This window comes from Pezoporus flaviventris, unplaced genomic scaffold, assembly GCF_033815535.1.
Source record: "Pezoporus flaviventris isolate CSIRO_AGI_PZ_B2104156 unplaced genomic scaffold, CSIRO_AGI_Pfla_v1 ptg000078l, whole genome shotgun sequence".
Lineage (NCBI taxonomy): Eukaryota > Metazoa > Chordata > Aves > Psittaciformes > Psittacidae > Pezoporus > Pezoporus flaviventris.
Window position 1 is genome coordinate 13,668,927 of NW_026892626.1, and position 25,582 is coordinate 13,694,508.

The window sequence follows — 25,582 nt, forward strand, 5'->3', positions numbered from 1 at the left end:
CCGCCTGCCAAGCCAAGCAGAAACTTGCGAGTAAGTTACAGAGGCAAAACAAGTGCAGCGCAGGCAGGCACGCAGAGCCGCACGCTGCCCAGGCGCTGGTGGGAGGCGATCACCATGTTCTCTGAGCGAAACACGGCAGGGCTGTGCAGCCAGCTTCCTTCCTCGGAAACGCTGCTTATCAAAGGCGTGCGGATCCGGTAACGCGGAGGAATGTGAAACGTGAATTAAAGGTAAGAGGCTTTACAGCAGCGCTGCCGAGGTTGGGGCCGTGGGAAAGGCAGGCTGGAGAGCGAGCGGCGGCTGCCAGGGCGCTCTTGCCTTCTACGCTTGGAGTTCTGACTTTAATTTTCAGCGTGACAGAAGTATAAAATCAGGCAAGACCTGGGGAAGCATTAGGGAAGGCTGAGTCAGGCCACAGTAAACAAGAGCACTGCAGCAGTCACTTATGCAACAGAGTCAACCTGGGACTGCAAATGTACTTTTGACTGGAGAAAGGGTTTAGTACTGATCGATCGGGTAAAACAACTGCGCCCGAAGCATCGGAAGGACTTACCCAGACGTGGTCTATGGAGACACAACTGCCTTTAAAATGACAAGAGACACGGCTGGGTAAGAAATGCTGAGTTGGGCCCAGGCAGCAGAGCAAACAGGTTCAGTGCCTTCGGAGGTAAGTGACAATTTAAAATGGGTGATTTCTGCATTAGTGGCTAGAATACCTCATCTGGTAATTTAGAAGTCATCAACAGAATTTCCTCTGAAAATATTTTTACTTTGGAATTTATTCCTACCTATTTTGGAGGTAAGTTTTGTAATTTCGGAGGTAGGTTTTGCAATTTGGCACGGTTACTATTTAACAGAATGAATTGCCAACCATTTCTACCATTAATATAGGATTGTCTTATTTAACTGCAGTTAGAGGATGTAAAGAAGAACGTGGTAATTACTAAAACACTGTGAAACCAGACATTCTCCTGCTCTATAAAATACAAAGCATGGTAGCAAAGACTGTTGATCTTCTGAGACAATATACAGGCAGGTATTCTGTGGCTGATGTAATTCAGTCTGGAGTAATCAAAGCTACATGCTTAAGGATAAACCTACATAATGGAATTACGTGATTGTGTCCATGCCTTTGCTTAGTCACCCTTGCACTCACCATAGTGCATATATTTGCAATATCGAGTTCCAGTCTGCTGCTTTGGTTGGATCAAGTCATAACAGTTCAATGAGATGTAACTCCAGTTGCCTTCAACTGTGCAAAACAGCTTTTCTTTTTCCTTCTTAAAAACTTAAAACAACAGATGCTTCCTGAAAATAAACTGGGTGGTTTTCAGTGCTCAAGAAGTGTGACGACTAAAAGACAACATAAAGATACTGTACTTTCTACTCATGTCAATACTATAGCTAAAGAACTGATTTGAGAAAACAAAGCGTTTCCTCTAAGGTGAGAAAGCAAGTTTTAAAAACAATAGAACTGCATCTTGTGCTGCTGCCACTTATCTAAAGAAATCTGACATATGACAGTGGAATAAAAATTTCTTTGCCCAGTTAAACTTACTGTATTTTTAGCCTGATTTCTGGCACGGGCTATGGTATTTAGAAGAAAAATGCACACAAAACAACTGCAGTGGAAAATAAAAAATGGAAGTTGACATGATTCTGGAATACATTCTGTACTATGGTTGAAGTGTCACAGGATTAGCACTAGAGAGATGCAACCACGTATCCGTATGCTTACAAAACCCATACCATATAATTTAGCCCTGTGGTTCATGGAGTATAGCATGTTGTCTAGTAACATTCATTTTAATTGCACAATGTTTATTGTGGATTTGATTAAATCTTGTTCTCTCTCTGGAAAGAATGCAGGTATATGTATTTGTACTTTCCTATACGTGCTGAAAGAGAGACACACAACGCTGAGTATCTGACAGTATCAGAGTACACGTGACATAGGAAATCACCTGCTGCATAAATTCTGTGCTGTCCCAGATATGGGAATAAGAACCACGGTTTTAAGGCTGTGGATGTTTTGAATTGTATTTGAAAGATTATTTCTTATTTCTGCATTTTGGAAAGAGACTGTTCATGATTGCTTTGAAGTTCACTGATTTCAGTTAAAATGTTATCTCTTTACAAAAGCAAAGATAGCTGGACAACAACTACTGATAGTAGCATAGTTTTTAAAGAATTCAAGCTATTTTAAGAGGAAATGATAGCTGATTCTTGCCTTTTTGGAAAGTCAGGCTGCCCTGATATTAGGTTCCCTAGACTACAGAGGTCCATTGTTTTTTTTCCAACTAAATGGTTATAGGTCGGAAGTCTCACTACAAACTGATCTATAAAAAACCCCTTCACCTCATTTCCCAGTTCCCTCTAGTCTTTGTCAGTTTTATCAGTGATACAGTATACATCCACAGTACTGCCTTGCAAATGCCTCCTAAGAAACTATCTTTTCGACATAAAGCTTATTTAACACCTTAGAGAACTCTATTCTTGATCTTATTGCTAAGATTTGTTCTTCAGCTTATAGCCTTCAATTCTTCAGCAGCCACTCTTCTATATTATTCACTATATAAAAGGTACTGTTTAATAATTTTAAAAAACATTGTACTTCAGGTATATTATATCTGTACTTACTTTAAAGGTATATTTTATTTACTTCTGTTGAGTGTCCTGTATCAACTCATTTGCCATTAATTTCATTTAAATTAGTACTTCAGAACATGTACTAGTCTCATGAAATTCTGAATCACAGGTGACTCTCTTCCAGTCTAACATGATCAAAAGGCATTTCAGTCACTGACCTTAAACTGAACAGTTAAATGAAGCACATAATGTCTATCTTTAGAATGTTTTCTTCATTCTACATTGCATTTCACTTACAATATAGTATTTCAACAATACTTTTACTATTTCTCTCTCTACAGAAAAGCTGGTAACCAGCAGAGAAGATACAAAAGCTAAAATCACTATGTGGAGCTGCGAAGCCTTGATCAACAGTACCGAGAGCAGTGAGGACCAGCATCTCTGCCATGACTTCCACCTTGTGCTTTCCATCTTTTCCCTACTCTACCTCATTATATGTTTCCCAGTTGGCCTTTGTTACAATGGCTTGCTGGTCCTAGTTAACCTCTACAACAAAGCTACTATGACTATGCCAGATGTTTACTTTGTCAACATTGCCATTGCCGGCCTCATCATAAACACTCTGGCACCAATGTATCTTCTAGGTCTTGCCAATACAAAATGGGCCATCTGGAATTCTAACAATGAAGTTTATATTACCTTACTTATTTTATTCAACGTCTCATCTTTAGTTACCATGTACTCAACTACATTACTCAGTCTGGACTACTACATTGAACGTGCTCTACCTAGAACTTACATGTCAAGCGTGTACAACACCAAACACGTCTGTGGATTCATATGGGGTGGTGCCATGCTTACAAGTTTTTCATCTCTCCTGTTCTATGTCTGCAATCATGTATCCACTAAAATAATTGAATGTTCCAAGATGCAGAACAAAGAAGCAGCAGATGCCATTATGGTCTTTATTGGGTATGTTGTACCAGCTATCGCTGTACTGTATGCACTTGTATTAATCTTGCGAATACGCAAAGAGGCAACACCACTGGATCAAGACACTGGACGATTAGATCCATCAGTGCACAGGCTTTTGATTGCCACAGTCTGTACACAGTTTACCTTATGGACGCCCTATTATGTTATTCTCTTGGTAAGCACATTTACGAATGCACGAGGAAGAATTGCAGATGAGAATTACAGTCGAATACTACATTTTACCAAGATTTTGTCAAAATTCTTGGCTTTCTCAAGCAGCTTTGTAATGCCTCTGCTCTACAGATACATTAACAAAAACTTTCCCAACAAATTACGACGTCTGCTTAAGAAGATACACTGTGGGAATCAAGGGTGTTCTCATGAGCACACAGTAGTACAGCAGGTCATGACGTAGGTATGGAAAAACCCTCTGCTGCTCTGTTAATGCAGTACTTGCTGTACCAGTACTGGGACTGTGATTTCGCTTGTTGGTACTCAGAGCCATTAATGTGAGAGTCCCAAGCAATAGGCTAGAAGGAGCTTTCCATTACAGTTCAATGGAACAGTCTTAATTTTCAAATAGTTAACTGTTTGCTGAAATCTTGTGAGACTCTGGCCTATGTGCTGTAATACCTGTGACATCTAATACTTTCGGTGCACTGAATGGGTTACAAGGCAAAAACTCTGTCTTCATCGCTCTAATATTCCTATCTGAAGAAATCACTAAGCAGTTTATTGAAGTCTTGACTGAAGACACAGCACCTTGTATCTTGTATAGGAAAAGGTATTACCTTACTTTCTGTACAAAGAAGTAATAGTGCTATCCTTGATGAAGTAAATAGCGTTTTTCAATGAAGATGATATAGATGATCTTTACTGAAGATCATGTTATCCAATTATACATGTCAAAATAGTAAATGTGAATTATAAATTAAATTATTTAATTTCTTTCTCTGTTACTGAATCCCCATGTTCAGAATGTTCCCCATTCTGAATCATGTTCAGAAATTATTTTCTCACACAAACTAACCTAGGTTTTAACATTTATGATAAACTGATTTTTTTTTTTAGGTACAACAAAAACATGTTTTAGTTTTCCAGTGCTTTGTTTGCATCCTAAACATTTCAAGAATTCAGAAATATTTATTGACTAATTCTAAGGGAACTGAGAGATGCCTGTTCCACATATTAAAATGAAGGACACAGTGGTTTACAAAGTTAAATCGAAGTTTAACTAGTAAAGACTGTCTGGCTAAGTGTTATGGTCCACATATGTTCATGTAACAATTATCTTAATAATAAATATGTTTATGATTAACATTTTGTATTTTCAAGGGATATGTTTGCAACAAATAAATTAACATCTCTTTAATCTAGGGTATCACTGAGGGTTTGGAAACCATACCAAATCCCTGAATACATACAAGGTTTAAAAATGGGAATAGTATCTAGAAATCCCAGTCAGGATCAGCTTTTTGCTGATCTCTCAGAAATGGAGTGCCTCCCAATGTGATTCTTGAATGCACAGTGAAGGTATAGTTTCTGTATTTCACAGGGGGATGAAGAAATCCAGTCGAGATTGCCAAATTTTACTGAGTATATGAAATATGTAAGAAACACCAACAAGCTGCAGGAAACAAGTTACCCGCAACACCAAACAATGAAACATTGACCCAAGAACCTCCTGTTCCTAAGCTGCTATTGCATTATTAATGACAGAGGGGGACAGAAGTTAAACTTATACTCTCCCACTGGTTTGGGGGCAGCAAGACATCTTTGTCACCCACTCTGCAACCCAGCAGAATCATTTCATTGCTTAATCTGTCGCAACACAACTCGAATTCCACCTGACTTTACTCAAAAAATCATGCCTTTTCAAGCCTCTGGTATAGAAAAAACATGGAGCAAATCCCCAAGTTTAACCTTTTCCCTTGCTTATAGCACAATTCTCATCTGATAAAGGGTCCTCTTAAATTCTAAGTGGAAAGCAGGTGAGGGACAGCCTTTCCAAATCTTTTCCCTTTTCATCAATGTTACTCAAGTAATTTCTTCCCATAGCTATCTTTGCTTGTCTACTTCATATACAAGCATGTCTAAGTTGTCAGCATCCTGGTGGAAAAGATTTCCATTTATTCTTTACTTTTAAAATAGCTTTTCACTTACTAATTTGTTTTTTTTTTTTAATCTTTAATGCCTGGACTATTTATCATCTATTTCTGTGGTGTTTTCTCCACACAAAAACTACCCAGCACAACTACATCAATTTACTTCATAGTTTTAGCCCATTGATGAAAACCATGTTAAGGAATGAAGCCTTTATCATTGTATCCCGTTCACATATTAATTTATTGTGCCTTTATGCTGACATGACCCTGGCTGCTCTGGTTGGTTTTTTTTCCCTTGAGAGGTTTTCTGTGAATTTCTACACATCTTGAACATTCAAACTCACTTCCACACAGAAGTGCTTAAGAAAGAAATCTTTCCTTACAACTGTCAAGCAGTTAGGTCCCTCTTCTTCCCATCTGAAGAAAATTAGGTTTCCTAATGCACCACATTAAACCTCTCCTGTAAAAATCTGTTAAAGAAATTTTATCCCATTATGCAGGAAAATTCCAGCAGGGAGGAACTGGCTTATCTGGTGTGAATAGAGGCTTCCAGAACTGGGACACTGCCAGAACTGTGTGGCTGAACAGGCAGCATTAAGTGCAATTTTAACTTACACTTGCTCCCTTACTTCTATTTCCCCCTTCTATTAAGACATCTTCCTGCCTTTCACAGGACTGTCGCGTTTATTTCTGTTCCTTTCTCTCCGTGTGAAATTCACAGTTTCACATCATGGATCTTTCATCATTTCTCTTTTTCTCTCATCTTATGCACTTCTCTGCACTATCTATTTTCATTTTGCTCCTCCGTTTCCACCCATGCTTGGCCTTGTACACTCGGTACTGCTCACCACTCACATTTACTTCATTAGACTAACTCTTCTACGATGACCCAAATCTTATTCAATGATTTGACATTACAAATGGATTTATGTAGCCAAATCGAAGCTGTTATTTGAGAGATGGAGAAAGAACAAGTTTTTATATTATTTACCCTTGAAAACTCAGTTTTTAGTCTTTTTCTATTTTTTTTTGTTGCAGCAGTTAAGTATATACATATATACGTATAGATATACTAAATGTGATGGCAGTCATATAGACAAACAAATTTCACAGTTTAAAAAGCAACTCTGATATCCACTCAACTTTTCTAAGAGTTAATTTGATATATTACTTGCCTCAAAGAAACTGTGCCATGGAGCTGCCTGGCTGCTATTCTCATACGGAGATTTTGAACTTAATTGCAGCACCCTCACATGGTATTTCTTGAAAAAGCAGTATCCCAAAAAGTGAGAACTTTGCAATATCTATATAAAGAACAGCAGATGAACAAGTGCAGTAAAATACTTCAGGAAATACATGTATCATACATATGAAAGAACATTTATGGAAAATCTTTAATATACAAAGTTCTCATAATGGAGCCTTTCCATTTCAAATGCCTGAAGGTTTCTGATGACTGTAAATAGGGGCTTATCTATTCTGCATTCAAATATAAGTAAAATACTGTATATATGCAAGATAAAAAAAAAATCAGCCTACTGATGTATAAGGAATTCGCGAAGATTTTATTAAATTATTTCTTAAAGCACATTATTGGAATGTAAACCTCTGAGCAGGAAGTTGTACTGTATGTTTCTGAATGTATATACTGTATACTAGAAATTAAGCACTAGTTAAGTGCCATTATTAACAGTGTTATTTTCTCACAAAATTAAACTTGGTATTTGAATTGCTCTGTGGCTTACAGCCCTCTTGTTGAACTGCCAATCAAGTCAATTCAATGAACTAACAAAAATGTTGTGCTCTGCTTCTGCTTGAATTATTAATGTAGCAAGCTCAAGACAGGTCCTCATTGGCTATCCGAGTAGAGGCCCTACTTTCGAAAGCTTCCATTGGAGAATCCAGCTGAGCTGGTCTCTTAAGACATAATTTCAGTTAATGGAAGAAAGCGATCAATCACTAGAAAATTTCTGTTTCTATTAAAATGAAGAGATATGGCCTCCAAAATGATGTCAAAATACTCTAGAAATGGACTTTCTGCAAAGCATCACAAAGGAGCTATTGACTCTAATACATTCTCAATAAAAAGTGTTCAAGTGTATCCAGTCAGTAAGATGTGTCATTTGTTTTTTTAGCCCTCTTGATAAAAACCTATTGTAGAGAAGGTTAAACCTGTGTTGCTTCACTGAAGTAAAACATAACAAATTGCATGACTTGAATGTCAAATCACACACGGTAACAGATTTTCCAGGATGTAATTTTGACATCATTAAGATCTCAATGTCCATCAGCAGGAATTTACCTGGGAATGAAAGGAAAAGGGCACACAACATACCTTTTTTCAGCATAGAGTCCTGCAACTAATAAGACAGAGTGACATTGTACCACAAGAATACAAGGCTGGTGATTAATGCACACGTTGGCCATGTCCTTGTCACTTCCTCTCCTTTGTACTGCCACAAAAGAGATCTCGGAAATTCCCTGCAGGAATGATCTTGGTTCCCAGAACAACATAATATAATACCACATACCTTTGGCATCCCAAAGAAAATTTAGCTTTAAGAATATAATGTAGCTCATGACACATTTATTGCAGTAACCACTGTGGATAACCAAAAAGATCGCTCACCATGGATCTGGCTATGCTTCCAAAATTACTAATTTGTTCCCTTTAAATGTTTCTGTAAAGTGTGGAATACAGTAAGTGAAATCAAACTCTATTTAAAAACCAACTGTGAAAATGGAATTTGCAATATTATATCATTTAGTCAAACCCTGGTATCTGACAAGGTGCCCTTACTTCCATACAAGGGTTTAAAGAGTACTGAAAGAGTATTTAGAGTATCCTAGTAGTTACTCTTAATTAAGAAACCAGCATCTCTCAACAAACAGAGTGGTGATTTTTCTTTTGCTTCATTCCTAAAAGTTTTAAGGTATAACTGTCATACATAAAAAGGCTATTTCCCATCTGGATTAGTAAACCCCCTTTTACACAACATAGACTTGAAGGCCATTAAATGAGAACAGTTAGTTAATTAAGCAGCAAGTCAACAAACCTACAGGTTTGCAAAGGGGGAACTTCTCCATAAATGCAAGGAAAAAGAGTTGTTGAGGTACAACCAGGTCAATAGGTTTACACGGGTATAAACCAGGCCAGCGCAGCATCAGACTCCGCCCTTTCCTGTCAATGCGAAGCGATTTCACTGAACACAACCACATTTTGGAGCAGTCACAGAGAACAGGCATTTCACTGCCATAGAATAGAACAGGCCCCAAAATAGGCCCCAAAGGTGCGAAGAAATTCGGACACCGCTACCAGAAAACTCAAGGGAAGTTACACTTTAAAAAAAACAACCCTAAGATTCAATTAAATTGTTTTTGTGCTCCTGATACAAACCCCATTTATCACTGCTCAGTAAAAATGAAAGCAGTACAGGGCTCAGGCTGGAGACCTCATGACCTTAACTGCAGCAGTGCAGGACTGGCAAGAGAAAACAAACCCAAGAGGTTGGGCAAGTGCTGCTCTCAGTTCTGCTGTTAGCTGAGCACTTGGAGAAGCACTGTCTATCAAACCTAAGTTTCTGCAGCTGTAAAGTGCTCAGCGCACTGATGAATCTGAACCATATGCTCCAAGCTTAATTTCTGCAGTTTCTTGGTAAGCAAAACCATGTCCATTTCTTAAATATCTCATGCAACATGTTTTCCAAGCGAAGGCAATCTAAAGGAACCAAACCAGCTGCAGCGACTGCCATGACAACAGGTCTGAAGTGTGAAACGTTTCCTCTGTTGTATTTCCTTTAGTTTTACATTATATAGCAAAACACTTCGACATATGCTGAATACGTTCTTTTCCCATCAGAAGAGAAGAGGATTTATTGCCCTCTTTGTCACTCCACTTTCTTCTCACCGAGTCCTTTCCTTACCTTGGAAGTCTGCGATTTCCTTATATTCCTTCCTTCTACAGAATTAGGACTTTCAATTACATTCACAAGCATGGTCAAAATCATTCAGTCTACAACAGGCAGAGTTACTGCAATGTTACAAATCAAGACAGTAAAATGTTTTTTTAAACACTAAATTTTTATCAAAGCATTCATTAATTAAATATACAAATATATCTATAAAAAAACAAAGAAAACAAGCAAACAAAAACAAAACAGTACCAAAAGCTCTTTAAAGCAAACAAAATTGATAACCAGAAGGAGAATCCATTTTCTCATAGCTCAAAAGTACTTGATAATGCATTATATGAAAAGACAGATAAGCAGCAGCATAAATACTCCCAACTTGGGGGCATGGACAGAGAAGTGCCACTGATGGGCTCAGCCTTGGCAGGTCCACCTTGTAGCTGGCTGGCACTGGACATGGGGAAGCTTCTGGCAGCTTCTCACAGAAGCCACCCCCGTGACCCCCGCTACCAAACCCTTGCTGTTCAAGCCCAATACAATCACCAACTAGAAAATGAATTGAAAAGCTTCATTTTTAGCAATAACATTTGCAAATTTAAGCTAAATTTTGACTTGAAACAGTTAGAATTTCCACAACTGTTCCTTAGCTCATCTCTAAAACCTTTAAAGGATCATTTTGAAATTAATTCTGAAAGTCGTTGTCAAAGATGTTTTAGAAACTCCATCTGGTGGTCACTAGCAGAATACTCTTGAAGTTCCCAAAAGCAGTTAAGATCAGTAAAACAAATTAAAGGATTTAAGTTAGTCATTAGGAAAAAGAAATCAGTCCCAGTCTCTGGCGAGACACAGATTTGTAGTGGATGGTCCTGCCTGCAGGCACTAAGGGCATTGCTGGAAGCATTTCTAAGAAGGAATAAAATTAACCATGACTGCTGCAATAGACTGGCCGCGAGGATGAGGCATGTAACAGAATATTCTGTTGCAAGAAACAAATCTCTGCAACGGTTAATTTGGTTTTGAACCCAGCAGAAGGACATTGAAGCAGGCCATTAGGCCTGATTATTTACAAGAAAGAAATATTTATTAAAAAAGCATATGTTTCTTGTATTGTTTCATGAAACATCTGGTACTAGTCATTGTGGTTGACAAGATGCTCAAAGATCAAAGAAAGTACCATTCCCATTCAGCTCCAGAGCATTGTAATGCTTTCTAATTAAGTTATGGTTTCACTGGTTCACAATGAAATAGATTTCATACGTAATTAATACAGAAGTTACCAAAATATTTCAAGTCTGCCTATGTGCAATTCAGTAATCATTCTAACACCTGCAGTGCTATGCAGAGACCAGCTCTCCTCTAAAACTTGCCATTAGAAAAAGCTTTTTTCCACCCTTTAACAGAAGTAAAAGTATTATTTAGAAACACAGGCAATTTCTGAGCTCTCATAGCTGAGTTACGTAGATGATCTACCCACACTGAGGGATTTATTTTGTGATTGATAGAAACATTACTGAATAGTAATAGTAATAAAGTACTCTTTATAAAACAACTTACATTACAAACAACAGCCAAATAAGCCAATATAAAATCACTAATAATGAATAATGGGCAAGCAATCCTGAGATTTAAAGGCAGCAATTGAACAGCACAGAGCATGGCTGTTCTAGAATAAAAGGAAGAAACGTTATTCACAACCAGCCTCTGAGGCATTATTAATACCAGTGCTTATGTATACATATCTCCAACTTGTGCCTTTTTAACCCTTTCCAAGCACAGAGTTCCAAGCAGTGGCAGTAAGACTGTCAGATTTTACACATACACACAGCTCCGTGTACCCCATAAATCAGCGTAAGCGACTGAATTACATTTTAAAAAACCCACACTCAAAAAGTCCTCCCCAAACCAAACATGCAGGGAATATAATAAAAAATCTTGCATGTCTTTGTACTCTTAAAATTCATCCATAACCGAAATTCCTTCAACTTTCTTCAAGCTAGCAATTCTTGGTTCTCCATACAACTTCCTTCCTGGTTTAGGGGGTTTTTGGTTGCTAGGGGGTTTTTCCCCTTTTTTTATGTCAAGGCGTTTCACAAGAACTATTTCACAGAGTGACTGGTGACTGTGCATAATGTAACAAAAGCCTTAGAATAGATGCTCTTCTCAAGAAATAATTCTTTTTCCAGGAATCCTAAGTTACTGCGTTAATACAAGTGTCCTTAAGGTCACAAGTATCCTTAAAACCCCACAAAGAAAAGCTTCCCCTATGTCAGCTCAGTCCCTGAATAGAGTCAAAGCAATCTATGACTAAGGGTGGCTAACATCCCGCACTCGAGTTTTGTGGCTGGTTTTGTTACATAACAACACTAGAGGAAAAAATAAGACATAAATACATGGTAACTGATGAAAAATATCTGAAATAAGTGTAGAATATTTCACAATTCAAAATTCCAGTAGCCCAGCAATTGCTTTTCATCACAATACACTGGGGAATGGGCATTAACAAGCCTGTTAATATCCCAAAACAATCTGATTGTACTACACAGGGACACTTAATAACATTACATCAAAAAGGCAAAAAATAAAATAGATATGTTAGTTGAGAAGACGACAACAACATATTCTAAAAAGACACTTCAGGCTTCTCATGCAGGATTAGCTCCCAAACGATAATCATTACCCTCAAGCAATCCAGTCCAATCCTTTGAGTAACTGCAAGCTCACTGCAGCCTTTGGTCTCTGGCTGTGATGACCCTGCTGAACAACTGACCATGATGATTCAGAAGGCAGGTAAGCAAGACAGTATCACCACCTCCATAATACTTTACCGGATCGATCTGTTTTAAGCCAGAGAATAAAAAGACTGAAATCTCCATGGTTTCAGCAAGCCAGAAGCATCGAATGGCGTTTGGTAGAGAAGACAGAGAAGTTTCTCTCACCTGGTGTACATGTACATGAGAGAAAGAGACTTCAAGTTAAACCTACTGTCAGGGGTCTGTACTTGGATAAACACATCCGTAAGACCACCAGGGTCAATTAAGAGAAATCACTGGTTTTGGTCAAAATAAAAGGGGCTCTCATGTGCCTTCTTCATAATAACATCTGTCACTCAGTACTGGGTATATTTACTTTGCCATAGGAATAAGGTGTGTTAAAAAAACCCCAAGGTTTGCCCACCACAGCACACTGTAGGTGGCTCCTGGAACTCTGTGTTAACAGCCTGTCCTTAAATAATGTCACAGCATCTCACGAGTCTCTACCTTCTTCAACTTCTACCTTTCCTGCCTCTGCCCTATCTGGAACATCATTATCATACATCAACCTTTTCCACTGAGATACTAACTGCCAAGGATTCATAAATCCACAAATTACTGATAAAAATAACAGTGAAATTATGGTTCACCCCAAACAGTCACTTAACCACCGCTTTTTGCAGTTTTATGAAACAACAAAACAGTCTGTTTGCCACTGTTCTCATATGACTTTGTACCCTGTGATCATTTAAGCAAATTAAATAAAGTATTTAATTGTTTAAGGAAAGACACGGCCACACAACAGCAGTATCTTAGTTTTCTTTTAGTAACACATTAACTGTGACAGTAACAGCATGGTTAGCTGCTGCCAGAACCACACCATGCATCTGTTACAAGACTTCAGTTTTGTCTGCTTCCTTAGATGAGGCAGAACTGCAGCTACCAAGATGGGAATGAGCACCATCTTAAGAGAATAAAGTATATGGGGTAGGATAACCTTGATTTTCTAACCTCTTTTTCTCCTCTGACTTTCAATTTATTGCATCAACGTGGGAGAACACATTTCTCAGAAGCCAAGCACTCCACCTGTAAAAAGGAGGTACTGTCTGACACGGTCTTCTGAACCTCTCTACATGCTCTGAAATTGTAAGATGGTACCTGACACTGATTCAAAGTATGATAAGTTCTCTTGCCCTCTAAATGCCACTGAGTAACGAGGCTTCATACAGGTTTCAGCTGAAGTATGAAATAATGTTTGTAAATGTGAACATGATTTTGAAGATGAGAGCTTTCTCTTAGGTTATTTTTCTTTTTAAAGATGAGAGACATAAGAAATAGCTTTTCTCTTTCTGCTTTTCTGGTCCTATTTATATAATTTTTCTCAGCAGAGGGTAAGTTCCCTTAGAGCTCTGCTGTACTACACCTTGCACTGTCAGAAAAGCAGTTACTGAGTAACAGGAAATGTGGCTCTAACGCTCCTGTGTTAATGCTTATCTTCACTTGAGTTACTCCTTACTCACCGACTGCTAATTAACTGAGAATAATTTAAACCTTTGTGAAGAGCAGTTTGAATATTCCTACCCGGTCCAACTAACTACTATGCTAAAATGATCCAAACCAAACATAGGAATTACAGCGTTCTGAATAATGTGTAAGCTCATAGGAAACCACATTTCACAGAACCACTTAACTACTGAAGAGCTGTTTTGGAGTACACCTACTTCACAAAGAACATAAACCTTCAACCTGAAAGCTGAAATTGGGGCCACTGCTGCAACCCAAGACTCTCTACATGCATCTTTAGTTTCAAAGAAGTATCTAGGGCAGTGCCATGGGCGTTCAGACCCAGTGCTGAACTATTTTCTCCAGGTAACCCACAACTCCAGTTTTGAAATCTAGACTCATTCATATTTGTCTCTTTCATTTTCTTGAAGTTTTTTAGCTCTTTCCACGTTCTCAATAAAAGTGCAACAAGTAAGACACTGAAAACAGAGAGAGCACTGTTCAAACACTGGTCACAAATTATCTTCTCAATCTTGTGAAAGCTACTGCAGATTATTAAAATATTACAATAAAAATGTTCTTCCCTGTGTGCTGGACGAAGAAAACATGATGCTACTGATGCATCCAGACAGAAAGTCTGCATGCACCATAGAAAATATACATCATGTGCCAACCCTTTCTGAGGTTTTAAGAACACGATTCAACAGAGACACTAAGAAGACTGATGTTGAGCCAGACCCAAAACATACCACAGGCTCAAAATCCTGTCTTTTAACACCTCACGGTCATTGCAGAGCATCTGGAAAAATAATTTATTGCATGTATACAATACTGGGAATGTTCCATGAGTCGGGACCCACAGAAAAATAGAAATACTATTTATTCTATCTTTAAGAAGGGATCTTAGTATTTTTCACATGCACTACTTGTGCTGAGTTTTTGCCTTGTTAAGCAACGGGCCTTGCTCGGTATTTATTCACAGGCTTTTCCTTTTCTAGACCTGTAGGACTTAAAACAGCACACTAGAAAAAAATGTAAATGCAAAGGCTGGCCAATGCATGTTGGATGACTTCATGAACAGAGGAAAAAAATCCACTGGATGGCCTCACACACTTAGAAATGGCAGGGACAAACACTACTTTTCTGTTCTAAAATATCTCTCTGCAGAGGATAATTTGAACTTTAAAGTCACATGATGAAATCATAGGTTTGCTAAACAGGCAACGTGTATGGTTTGAATGACTTAAACCAAGTTCCTGTTTCCTTTACAGAACTGTATGTTTTTGTAGTCAGTGAGCGTCTGGATTTTTCATCGTGATGTACAGCAGCTAAAGAAGTTACTGTAATATATACACTCTGCTTTCTGCATAAATAAAAAGGGCTATATGCTCCAAACAATAATTATATTTCATCTGACTATTCATAGGGAAAGATTCAGCCTGTTTGTATCTGTGGAGCATTTTCTTGAGAAGGTAAGTGCTTTATATTACTTTGAATATGCAATGTTTTATTCATCACAAGAGGCTCAGATTGTGAAGTTATAATTTAAAGGGTTTAGTTTTCCTTTCTTTGACAACATTTGAACTACACAAAGTGAAATACTGTATCTGGAAATTTATAATAAAGCTGAGCATTAAATAGAGGAAAAGAGACTGTTTTCTGGTAAGTACCTAACTCCCTTTGAACTGATGATAGCCGGATGATGAAACACTCTTCCATGGTCTGGAGAAAAGGCTCCAACCATTGCCTAAAAGCAGCATTTTAAAAGATAGACATTGTTGGATAATCCGGACTACAGAGCGGGAATTGTATAGGACAGGAAACACGTCAGCAATGCTGCTTGAAGATTATGTTCAGTTACTGCTGATTCATTTATATTCTGGAAAAGTAAAAATAGAAGCTTTTGGATTCTCAGGAAATGGTTAATTTCTCAGAAGTTAAGGGTAGGAAAATTGTAAACCTTTACCACCTCAGTAGGAATTCTGACATTACAAGCAAGATGAATATAGTATTTTATATTTCAGTCTTTCATATGCTGTGAGCTGCCCCCTTCTTTTAACTTGGCAGATGTAATACAAACAGAAAGGACAAATTCACCCCCGAAGTACGTGCAGTGGTTTCAGCGATTAATACAGGACATGCCCCCCAAAAGCTGAGTTTCATAAGGAAAATCATGTACATTTTTTATAACTAGATGAAAGAATATTTTCCTTCAAAAGGCTGGTGACAGAATGCAGAAAGACTGCCCTGCCAGACTTTTTATAGAGGAAGAGTTCTAGCTGCCAGGGAGAAACATTTTAGGAGCTCCTCTTTCTAGACTTCAAATAAACAAAAGTTTCCTTGAAACCAAGCTTTTCGTTTGCACAAGTTAACCATCAAAGTGGGGATGAGGGACCAAAAACAATGAAATCTTAGAAACTGGGTTCCCTCAGTACTGAAAGTAGGCTTTTCAGAGCTTGTTATTTTTAAGCTGTCTTCTGAACACTGTGCTCATTTGCTCAGCTCCATCTGTTGGAAGTGAGGGATAACGTATGCCCTGTGCTCCAGAGAGTAAGAATCAAACATTTTTGCTTTAACTGCTGACACAAAAGGCAGAGCATATGATAGTGGGGAAACAGGGCCAGAAAAAGGGAAGGGGGCGAACAAGAAAAAAGCAAGGGAATGTGAAGTTAAGTAAGAATTCACTAATGATGGTCAATTAAAACAACGTGAGGAAACAGAGTTAAAGAAAAGACAAAATATTGGAGCGTGACAATACAGGGACAAATAATGCAAGTGGCATATTGCAAGTTACCCTTATTAATCAATCTTAGGAGGAACAGGAATGGGCCTGGCTTCTGCCATAGCTTCTATATATGTGAGCTTTGACACGCTACATATTACTCTCAGTTACCAGTGAGTAAACAGAAGTAACAGTCAGTTTACCTCATAGTATGTTCTGAGGAAAAAAAAAACCCACATTCAGGTCTCAAGGTGTTTGCACTCAAAGCTGACAGATGCCTCTAAAAGAGTAAAGGAGTCATGGCCCCCCACCAAGCAGAGCATAAACATTACATGCATTTTGAAATAAAACATATGCCCCTGCAGTAAATCTTAAGACCCAGACAAGAACTGAGGGAATACCAGATTTTCTCACAGTAGATGAAAATGACATAATAAATTCCTTACTTTTTTATGATGGAAACTCAAAGCATTTGAATGAAAAACATGGTCAGCTGCATGGGGATTTTGAAATAAAAGATGTGAAATATAAAACACCCTGGTGCTCTGCTGCTCCCATGGAACTTATCTTTTTATTTTACATGAAACAAGTATTATCAAAAAAAGTCTATTAAAATTTGCAAATATGTTCATCTTACTACAGCAGAAGTTGCAAGCTCCTCCATCCCATTATTATTCTAAGCATACATTTACTTCAGTGCAAGAAACTGACACTTTGGGAATCTTTTAAAAATGTATAGGCTTAGAAATTTTAAGAGTTGCTTTCCATGGTAGATGTGCACCTTACCGTCATTAAAGTCCCTAAAGCCATCCATTCCAGTGTAAGCAAACATAGAGAGAGGTTATGCCATCTGTGACTATACTCAAGCCATCAGCTGCAGAGCGTGCAAAGGAGTCAGATTTTTCTGATAAGGTCCAGTTTATAATCTCACCTGGAAAACCCTAATGCAGCAATTTCATGAGCTGATAAGCAATGCATCTTGTAAAGTGCTATATATATATCCTGAAGCTTCACTGAAATAATTATGAAGAGACAAATACTGAAAAGAAATAGACCGTAGGATAAGGTCATAAATTAGAAATATATATCTAAGTGTGAGCATGCTAGAGAGAAGAACCTATTTATATTAGCTTGTATTAAGTATTAGGCATATTCGATTGCAGACACCTGCACACGAGCCTTTCTTACCACAATCTGAACTCAAAATTGCACTTCCTCTCTTTGAAATAATTAGTGAGACACCAGAGCCAAATAAGACAGTAGTCTTCCATTATCATTGTGATCTATTATTTTTAAAGCAGGATAAAACGTTCTAGGAATAATTTAAGGGGGAGTAGAAATAATATCTGCATTAACTTTAACCTTATTTGCTAAAACAAAAAATATTTCAGAATAAGCTACAAACTACTAGCAGATATTTCTTTCACTGTGACGAACACACTACTGAATTCAAGCAAGCATTATGCTCGTATGGACTAACCACAGCAAATCTGCAGACAGCTTGTTGTTTTGGTAAAATTTTGTTTGTGTGGGAATCCTAAGGTGATCTTCTGGAAGTTCCCTTTAAAACAACACACCTGGAAATCTTTCCTTAAGTCACAATTTTAATACCCTGAGTATGATTATACACATACAGTTGCAGTGTTATTTCCCAAGTGAGTATGTTATTCTAGGTTGAATACATGGCTCTTCTTTAGTTTAAAGCTCTTACCAGATGAGACAATTCAAAAGACACACATTTATATTAGAATAACAATGTCTAGGTGGAAAATCAGGGTAGTATTGACATCACTGCTACTATTTGACAGTAATGTTAAGTAACGATCTGTGGTTATGAGCATTACAACCCAAATGAAACTATTTCATGCACTCATTTTGACACCTATGACAAATGAAGCCTAAACACATCAATAGCCTCTATGTAATATGGTGACGGTCTGTCATTAAAATATCACAACATGCAAACTGGTGGGTACAGAAAGAGAAAACAAGATGATGCACTTTTGCGCAGTTAAGTTGCAACTACTGGAATGTGCCGCATGAAGTCTAACATTCCTTACTTTGTCTTAAATGCCCAAAGATTAGCTAACTAAAATGAAAATCCTTTCCTGTGGTCAAAAATGAAGACAGTGTCAGTACCAAGGCCAGATCCTGAGCAAATTCAATCGAGTTTTGGCCTCACAGTTTTTTCTGCAGTTTGATTTCTTGTGAAACCCAAAACTATGTCCTTTGTTTCCTTTGCAATTATGCTACCATAAAAGCTGAATGTTGCTAAGTTATTCTGAGAGTCTCTGCAAGGACAGTAAGCACGGTTAGTTGGCTCATGGTATAAAAGTTATTGAGAAGATAATGAAGACCTTCAGAGTGACAGAACAAAATTCAAATACTCAGCTCTCCAAAAGGCCTGATAAGACTAGAAGGTAACACTGGAAACTCTGGTGGAAGAGCTCAAAATGTAATTATTTCTTAACCTCCTGGAACTACGGAGTGGGCTTTCTACAGATGCTCAAGTGGTTCCACTTTCTCTAACAGTCACAAATTACCTGTCCTTCAGCAGATTAAGCTTCAAATCTCTCTTGTAATACAAGGTCAAAATTTGACTTTCACTTTCCTTCATTCTTGAGATTTCTCCCAGGTATTTAAGAAGAGACAAACTGTAGAAGTTAGAATTTCATGGCCTTCAGATTTCCAGGAAATAAAGCAAGTCTGTCAAGCTCCATGGCTGGCTGCAGCTGTCTGAACAGAATAGCACAGTGCATCACTTTTAGGCATAGAACCAAAGCGAAGTGGAGAGCACTGCTGCTACTCAATTACAGAGAAATTTTCTAGATTCCTCCCGCCAGTGCTTCAGTATTACATAATTTAGAAATCAGATCAGTTATATTTCGAAAGAGATGGGGAAATCACTGGTATGAAGAAATACAAAAGGCCAAACAGTTAACTACAGTTGTGAGGTTTGGCATGCGTGGTTTAAGTTTGTGCTTTTTCTTCTTAATTATTCTCACTCTTCAGTTTGAGTACTTTCATACTGAGTCCTTCTTAGTGGTTCATACTAAACATCAGGTGAACAGAAACAAATGCTCTACTGCAAGCATTTAACATGCATTTCCACAATTAAGAAGACAATATTTCCTCCCAACACCTGTCATCTTTGAGATTTTTCATTCTCTTTTCCTTACGATTGTTCACATTTAACAATCTATGTTTAGGCTTCAAAATTATATTGATTCTTCACTTGCTTCAGAGATTTCCACCAGTTCTGCCCATCAATGCTTTCCTATATGGTAAACTTCATCTCAGAGGTTAGAACACAGCCAGAGTTCTGACCAGCCAACTCTTCCCCTCCTTCAAGTGTACCTGTAGCAAAAACCAACTTCCCTGGGTGCACGAGGCCTTCCTGTAGTGAAATCTCTCAAAAAATAACCTTTTCTAGAAGGCAAGAAGCTCTGTCTTTAAAAGGGGACAAAGAACACCACTGAATCAAAACATAACTCCATGGGTTTATATAAATGAAATTATAATTACATAAGATTATATACACACTTAATCAAAGCCACTTTGATAAGTCAACTTTTCTAATTAAAACCAGTATTAGAATTCCAATTTTGAGGAGAGATTAGAAATATCAGAAATACGAAGTAGTGTCAGAGGTAACAACCATAAATGAATTGCCAAACAGTATTAAGACGCTGACTTATCTATAATGAACACTGCTTAAAAACATTAATGCAACGTTATGAACTTTTACCAATTTAAAGTTACTTTCACTTTAAGAGTTAACATCACTACAATCCTTTTATGGGAAATGCATTATGTACAACTAAATATATCACTCTTGTTACCAGTATGACTGTACAGAAACTTCTGTACGAGAGAACTCTGCTGTCCTGTCTTTGCCTGGTGTGCCGTCTACATACACTGCTTGTACACACTAGCTTTGCATACAACGGAACAAAGTAAAATCACCAAACTCTAACCTAACACAAAATTGAAATCCTTGTGAGTAAAAAAGGTTCTTTTTTTCTCAGAAAACAACATTCTACGCTGTTGTAAAACTGCCTGTATGTTTAACTTTTTCCGGTACTAAGGACCATACTTAATCAGAAATTCAAAATTCATTAGGAATAATGAGTCCATTATCTTGCTTTTCTTTAGTACATATTATGTTCTCTTACAAAGGTTTTTGGCTTAAAAAAGAATCCTTCAAATATTTATATGGTAGCAGAATTATTGTATGAACATATCATAGAGTCATTACAGCTAACAGCCTATGCATATTACTCTTCAAATTCCCTATTTTCAGGAATTTATAACTCAGCTGTAAAAAATATTCCTTCCTAAAACTTTATCAATAGGTTTATAATGCACGGGTAATAATTTTCTCAAATTTAAGCATGCAGAAAACCATTATTTTTCACAGTTTTATGCAACAGTTATATCTAAAAATGACAGTGTTATTAATGTATAAAGATGCTTTAGCATGAAAGCAGCTTGCTCATAACAGTTAAGCATTCACATTGATTCTATATGAGCTCCTCAGTACAGACTGCTGTCACAAAAGGCTTTTTTTTTCATACCAGAAAGGAAACAAAACTACAAACAAAGAAGGAATGTGGCTCTTGCCTCATATTGTGATTATCTTTGCACTTTCCTCAGTATTCAGTGTGAGCCATGAGACTGTGAACTGGGTTCTGACAAAATTCCCACCCATGCAACAGCACAGAGAAGTTATTCTGTGGCTGTAGCTGTAACCCACACACTGGAGCTGTCCTTACCCTTTTTTGGCAGGATAGTGAGGAAAAGTGGCTCCACCTAATCCCAGAGCCAACTGCTTCCTCGCCCGCCAAACAGCCAACTCCCCCATCTATTCTACAGGCAACATGAGAGCGCTGAATCCTGGCTGCTGTCTACAGGGCTGAGCCACAGTGAAGTCCGGTTTGCACGAGGGGAGGAAAAGGGAGCAGTGGTGAGAGCAGGAACCAGATAAATAAAAGGGCAGATCTCACTGGCTAAAAATATTATGCAAGTTAGCCTAAAATTAACACAGGAACGTAAAATCCACCAAAAATATACTACAGCTATTCTGAACAAATGGTCCAGACTCCTGACTGCACATCATATTTAACGCAGAAGTTACAAACTGTACTTTAAAACCTGTTTCACCTTCCTTTTCCATTTCAGATTCAAACTCCATTGAACAGGAAATAAGCACGGCGTGGAGGGAAGGATGGCGTCTCACAACATGACATGGATCAGCTACCCAAGCAAGAATTTGGCTTTCAACTCCCCAGAAGAAATCGAAGCCTTCATAGCTTCTCAAAACATCATATCAAGACTTATGCACTGCTACATCGCTTTTTTTGTACCAACAGGATTAATAGCTGGCATATGTATTTTGATCATTTTCATAAAGAATTATGTGCAGCACAAGGTCATAGAAAACTTAGACTTACTTCTTCTAGCCTTCACCATCAGCAATATTATAATGATTCTTTTATCATTTTCTGTTATCACTAGACCTGACTATTTAAAAGCAACTCACCTCGCGTGTAATGTACTGTCATTTTTTTTCAACTTCAGTTATTTCAATTCTCAGTATGTTTTCTTGCTGACACTTCTCATACTATTACTGAAGAGATTTCCACCAAGGACTGCTCTCAGCAAAGCAACTCAAAGACCCATATTGTGTGTTGGATTTGTACTTACATATGCCTTCTGCTTGTCACTGACTGAGGCAGTACTGGTTGGCACAGATAACTACCACTTGGAAACAGACTGCCAGTTAGATCCATTATTTGCATGGCCTGAATACGAGATCATTAAATTCACCTTTGGATTTGCAATCCCATCATTTCTTCAGATACTCTGTTTTACTGTTCTCGTCGCAAAAGAAGCACCTGCTGAAGCTCCAGCCTTACAACAGCACATTCGTACTTACCCTGCTGCGTATATTATAAGCATAACGATATTTATATGCCGTCTCTTTTACAACGTTATGCTTCTCTTCAGGACAACATTCAAACTACAGAAGAGCATTGGAACTCCAAAGAATGAGCTTGTGATGAATATTGCAGAAATTGTGTTGTTCTGTGAGAGCTGTGCTAGTTTGGTACTTATACTTTGTTTTCATAAACCATGCAAGGATGAAGTACTTAAAGTCATCCAGAACTGCCGAAGGAAAAACACTGCCAACAATCACCTGGAAATACCAGTAACAGCTACAACCCATGGAAGTGGGTCTCAGTAATACCCAGTTGTTCGGAGGAACTGTCAATCCATTTTACTTTTGAGTTTGTGGGTTTTGGTTCATTTTTTTCACTTCTTCAAAAAAGGGTAATTGTTCCTTCTTTAGAAACCAAACTTGGACTGTCTTGCAACTAGCAGTTCTGAACTGAAGAAAAAAAAGATTCTTAGTGCTAGTATTAGCAGTGATCTATGAGAAAACATGTAAGGTCTGAGGTTTTTTTTGCATATATATATATTTAAATCGCCTACAGTGTTACTTCAAAGCCAAGTAGTAAGAAAAGTACTGCTGCCATAGAAGTGTGCTTTTGTAATACCACCACTGCCCCAGCAAAGTTGCAAGCAAAAACACGGTAGAAAACAACTTTGAACAAAGGTAAAAATCTTCAGCCAAAGCATTTTCTCAGGTGTGCTGCTGCTTCTGATTTCTTAGCCTACAAACTACTTATTTTTATAACAGTGGTTAATTCCAGTAGCAGCAGCAGTGAAGTATGGCTTAAGAATCCATTATAACCCTGAAAGAGTATGTAATACTGTACATCTACTGTAGCACTTGCTTAGACACACACACACGCACACAAACTAAGCATTTCTTCCCTTTTTCCGTTTTCCTCTTACACTTTTATTGGAGCCCTTAAGGTTTTCGTCTGAATTCGTGTTCCAAAAAAAAAAAAGAAATAAAATTCAAATTAATGGAAAGTCTGGTCCATAAAGGAAAGCTTCAGCTCCTTTGTGAGGCACTGAACTGGAAAGATCAACAGGATGGCTAATTAAAACTCTATGCAAGAATGAAAGGTTTTCGTTAATGTACTCTAAGCTTCAACTCTGCATTAAGACTTAGAGCAATTATTGATTTAAGCCATTCTTGATGAGTTCATTCAGAAGTATGAAGATGCCTTGGAAGAGTCACACAATAATATACTAACTAAAAGAACAGGCGAAAAGCCAGCCCAGAACAGTAGATGTGAGGCATATTTGAAACTGGGCAGAACCCAAGTTTCAAACTGAAATCAGGGCTCTGCTAGAGACAAGACAGGAGCATAATACATTTAGTTTAGAATTCCTGTGTAAATGGTACAAAATGGGGAAGAAAATCTGAATCAGAAAATAAAACAGCTTTGGTATAGGAGTTCAGTTGTAGCCCTGCAGAATCAGCAGCCAATGCAGACCGAGATGTAGGTGCAAAGTTTTAAACGCTTGCTTTGAGCACACTGTTACTGTAACTGAATTTGGTCAGGAGCATCTTAGACATTTGGTTTTAGTTTCAGCTTTTCCTCTCATAGAGCTGGAGGGAACTGAAACAACAGGGAAGTTCGAAAATTGTACTAGGGCATGTAGTGACGGGAAAAGGGGGAATGGCTTTAAACTGACAGAGGGGTGATTGAGATTGGACATTAGGAAACAATTCTTCACTAGCAGGGTGATGAGACAATATAACAGGTTGTCCAGAGAAGCTGCAGATGCCCCACCTTCCAGGACAATCCTTTTCTGGGCAGCAGTGGAAGGTGTCCCTGCCAGTGGCAGGGGGTTGGAACTAGATGATCTTTAAGTTCCCTTCCAACCCAAACCAGTCTGTGATTCTGTAATTCTATAAAGATGAAGACTTATATTGGCATGATGAGGAAAGCTCAAGTGACCTAAAGGGTTCTGAGAAAAGCCACTTTTATACTTAAATATGTGCCTTTGAGTAACACCTGCATGCTAATGGAAGTGACAGATTTGCTTTCGGAGTTGTATGCTTTGAAAGGGCTTCCTGACAGGGTCCAGATTTGTGTAGAGAGTTGGTGCAAATGAGCACAAGCTGCCCGAGACAAAGCAAGCACTGATCAGTCAAGAAGAACATCTTCTGTAAAACAACAACTAAGTGCATAAATGGAAAAATTATATTTGCTCAACAGTAACAGTTTCTAGACCCAGTATTTAGATATATGGATCTAGTCTTACACATCCAAGTCCTGAAATGCATGGACCATGACTGCATCACATGCAAATAAAGGGCAATACGTAGTCTTCAGTCAGCTATGACCGTAAGAACCGATGTTTCTGTGAGATGCAAAAATCAGCTGGTAAGACGTCTGCACTGTATTAAGTCAGCCTGTTTTCCTGTTCAATTTTGTTCTGTTGCCAGCATGAACAGATGGCTAATTAAAGGACACTACATATAAACAGACCATTATAGAACCTGGTCAGAAAGGAAGTACGTAGATAATCATCTCTTTGAATCCAAGACCCAATGTCATACTTGTGAAAGGATTTCTCAGCTGGCATCAGAGATTTTGTTTTGCACCTGAGAAGGAGGAGATTAAACAACATGGACCAAATATCAGCCCTGCAGAAAGAAGTTTGAAGAGACGAGTTCCAAGAGCTGTACATCAGTGAAAAAGCTGACAGACTGAATGAAAGAGGATGGAAGAAGATGCGAGCTGTTTATCACAATTCAGATGAACATCATAGTTTCAGCTGCGCCATGGATAAGTAGGTTATTTTCCAGTGCGGCAATTATGCTCAAAGGATTCTACTTTATCCACTGCTTCTATATATTTTATATTTGAGGATGAAAGAATAAATATTGTGTTGTTTCTGAGTCCTGAGTTACTGTTAAAGGTGCCCAAAAGAAAACCTAGTAAATGTTGGCTTTAGTTAATGCTCACTGGGACCTGGAAGCTGGTCTAACAATGAGTGAATCTGTAAGGAACCTAAAGGTTCAACACAGGTGGAAGGATGATGCTTCCTGATACTCTCAGCAAGGAACACAGCTGAAGCACACCCATAACCAAATGTCTCAAA

General features: G+C 38.0%; 3 protein-coding genes across 4 annotated transcripts in view; 2 read left to right on the forward strand and 1 right to left on the reverse strand.

Moving 5' to 3' along the window:
• CUNH7orf50 (chromosome unknown C7orf50 homolog) overlaps positions 1 to 25,582 on the reverse strand; it is a 133,983-nt gene that overhangs the window by 81,051 nt on the left and 27,350 nt on the right. The gene's annotated exons all lie outside the window — the stretch shown is intronic.
• Positions 45 to 4,882, forward strand: GPR146 (G protein-coupled receptor 146). Its single transcript, XM_061474080.1, has 2 exons — positions 45 to 230; positions 2,931 to 4,882. Exon 2 carries the CDS (start codon positions 2,975 to 2,977, stop codon positions 3,977 to 3,979), a length of 1,005 nt encoding a protein of 334 aa, XP_061330064.1. The 5' UTR covers positions 45 to 230; positions 2,931 to 2,974; the 3' UTR covers positions 3,980 to 4,882.
• Positions 15,051 to 23,881, forward strand: LOC133279879 (uncharacterized). Its single transcript, XM_061474079.1, has 2 exons — positions 15,051 to 15,302; positions 21,734 to 23,881. Exon 2 carries the CDS (start codon positions 21,780 to 21,782, stop codon positions 22,797 to 22,799), a length of 1,020 nt encoding a protein of 339 aa, XP_061330063.1. The 5' UTR covers positions 15,051 to 15,302; positions 21,734 to 21,779; the 3' UTR covers positions 22,800 to 23,881.

What these genes read in the sequence shown, in the direction of transcription:
- LOC133279879 (XM_061474079.1), top strand. Translation starts at nt 21,780, where the DNA reads ATGGCGTCTCACAACATGACATGGATCAGCTACCCAAGCAAGAATTTG.
- GPR146 (XM_061474080.1), top strand. Translation starts at nt 2,975, where the DNA reads ATGTGGAGCTGCGAAGCCTTGATCAACAGTACCGAGAGCAGTGAGGAC.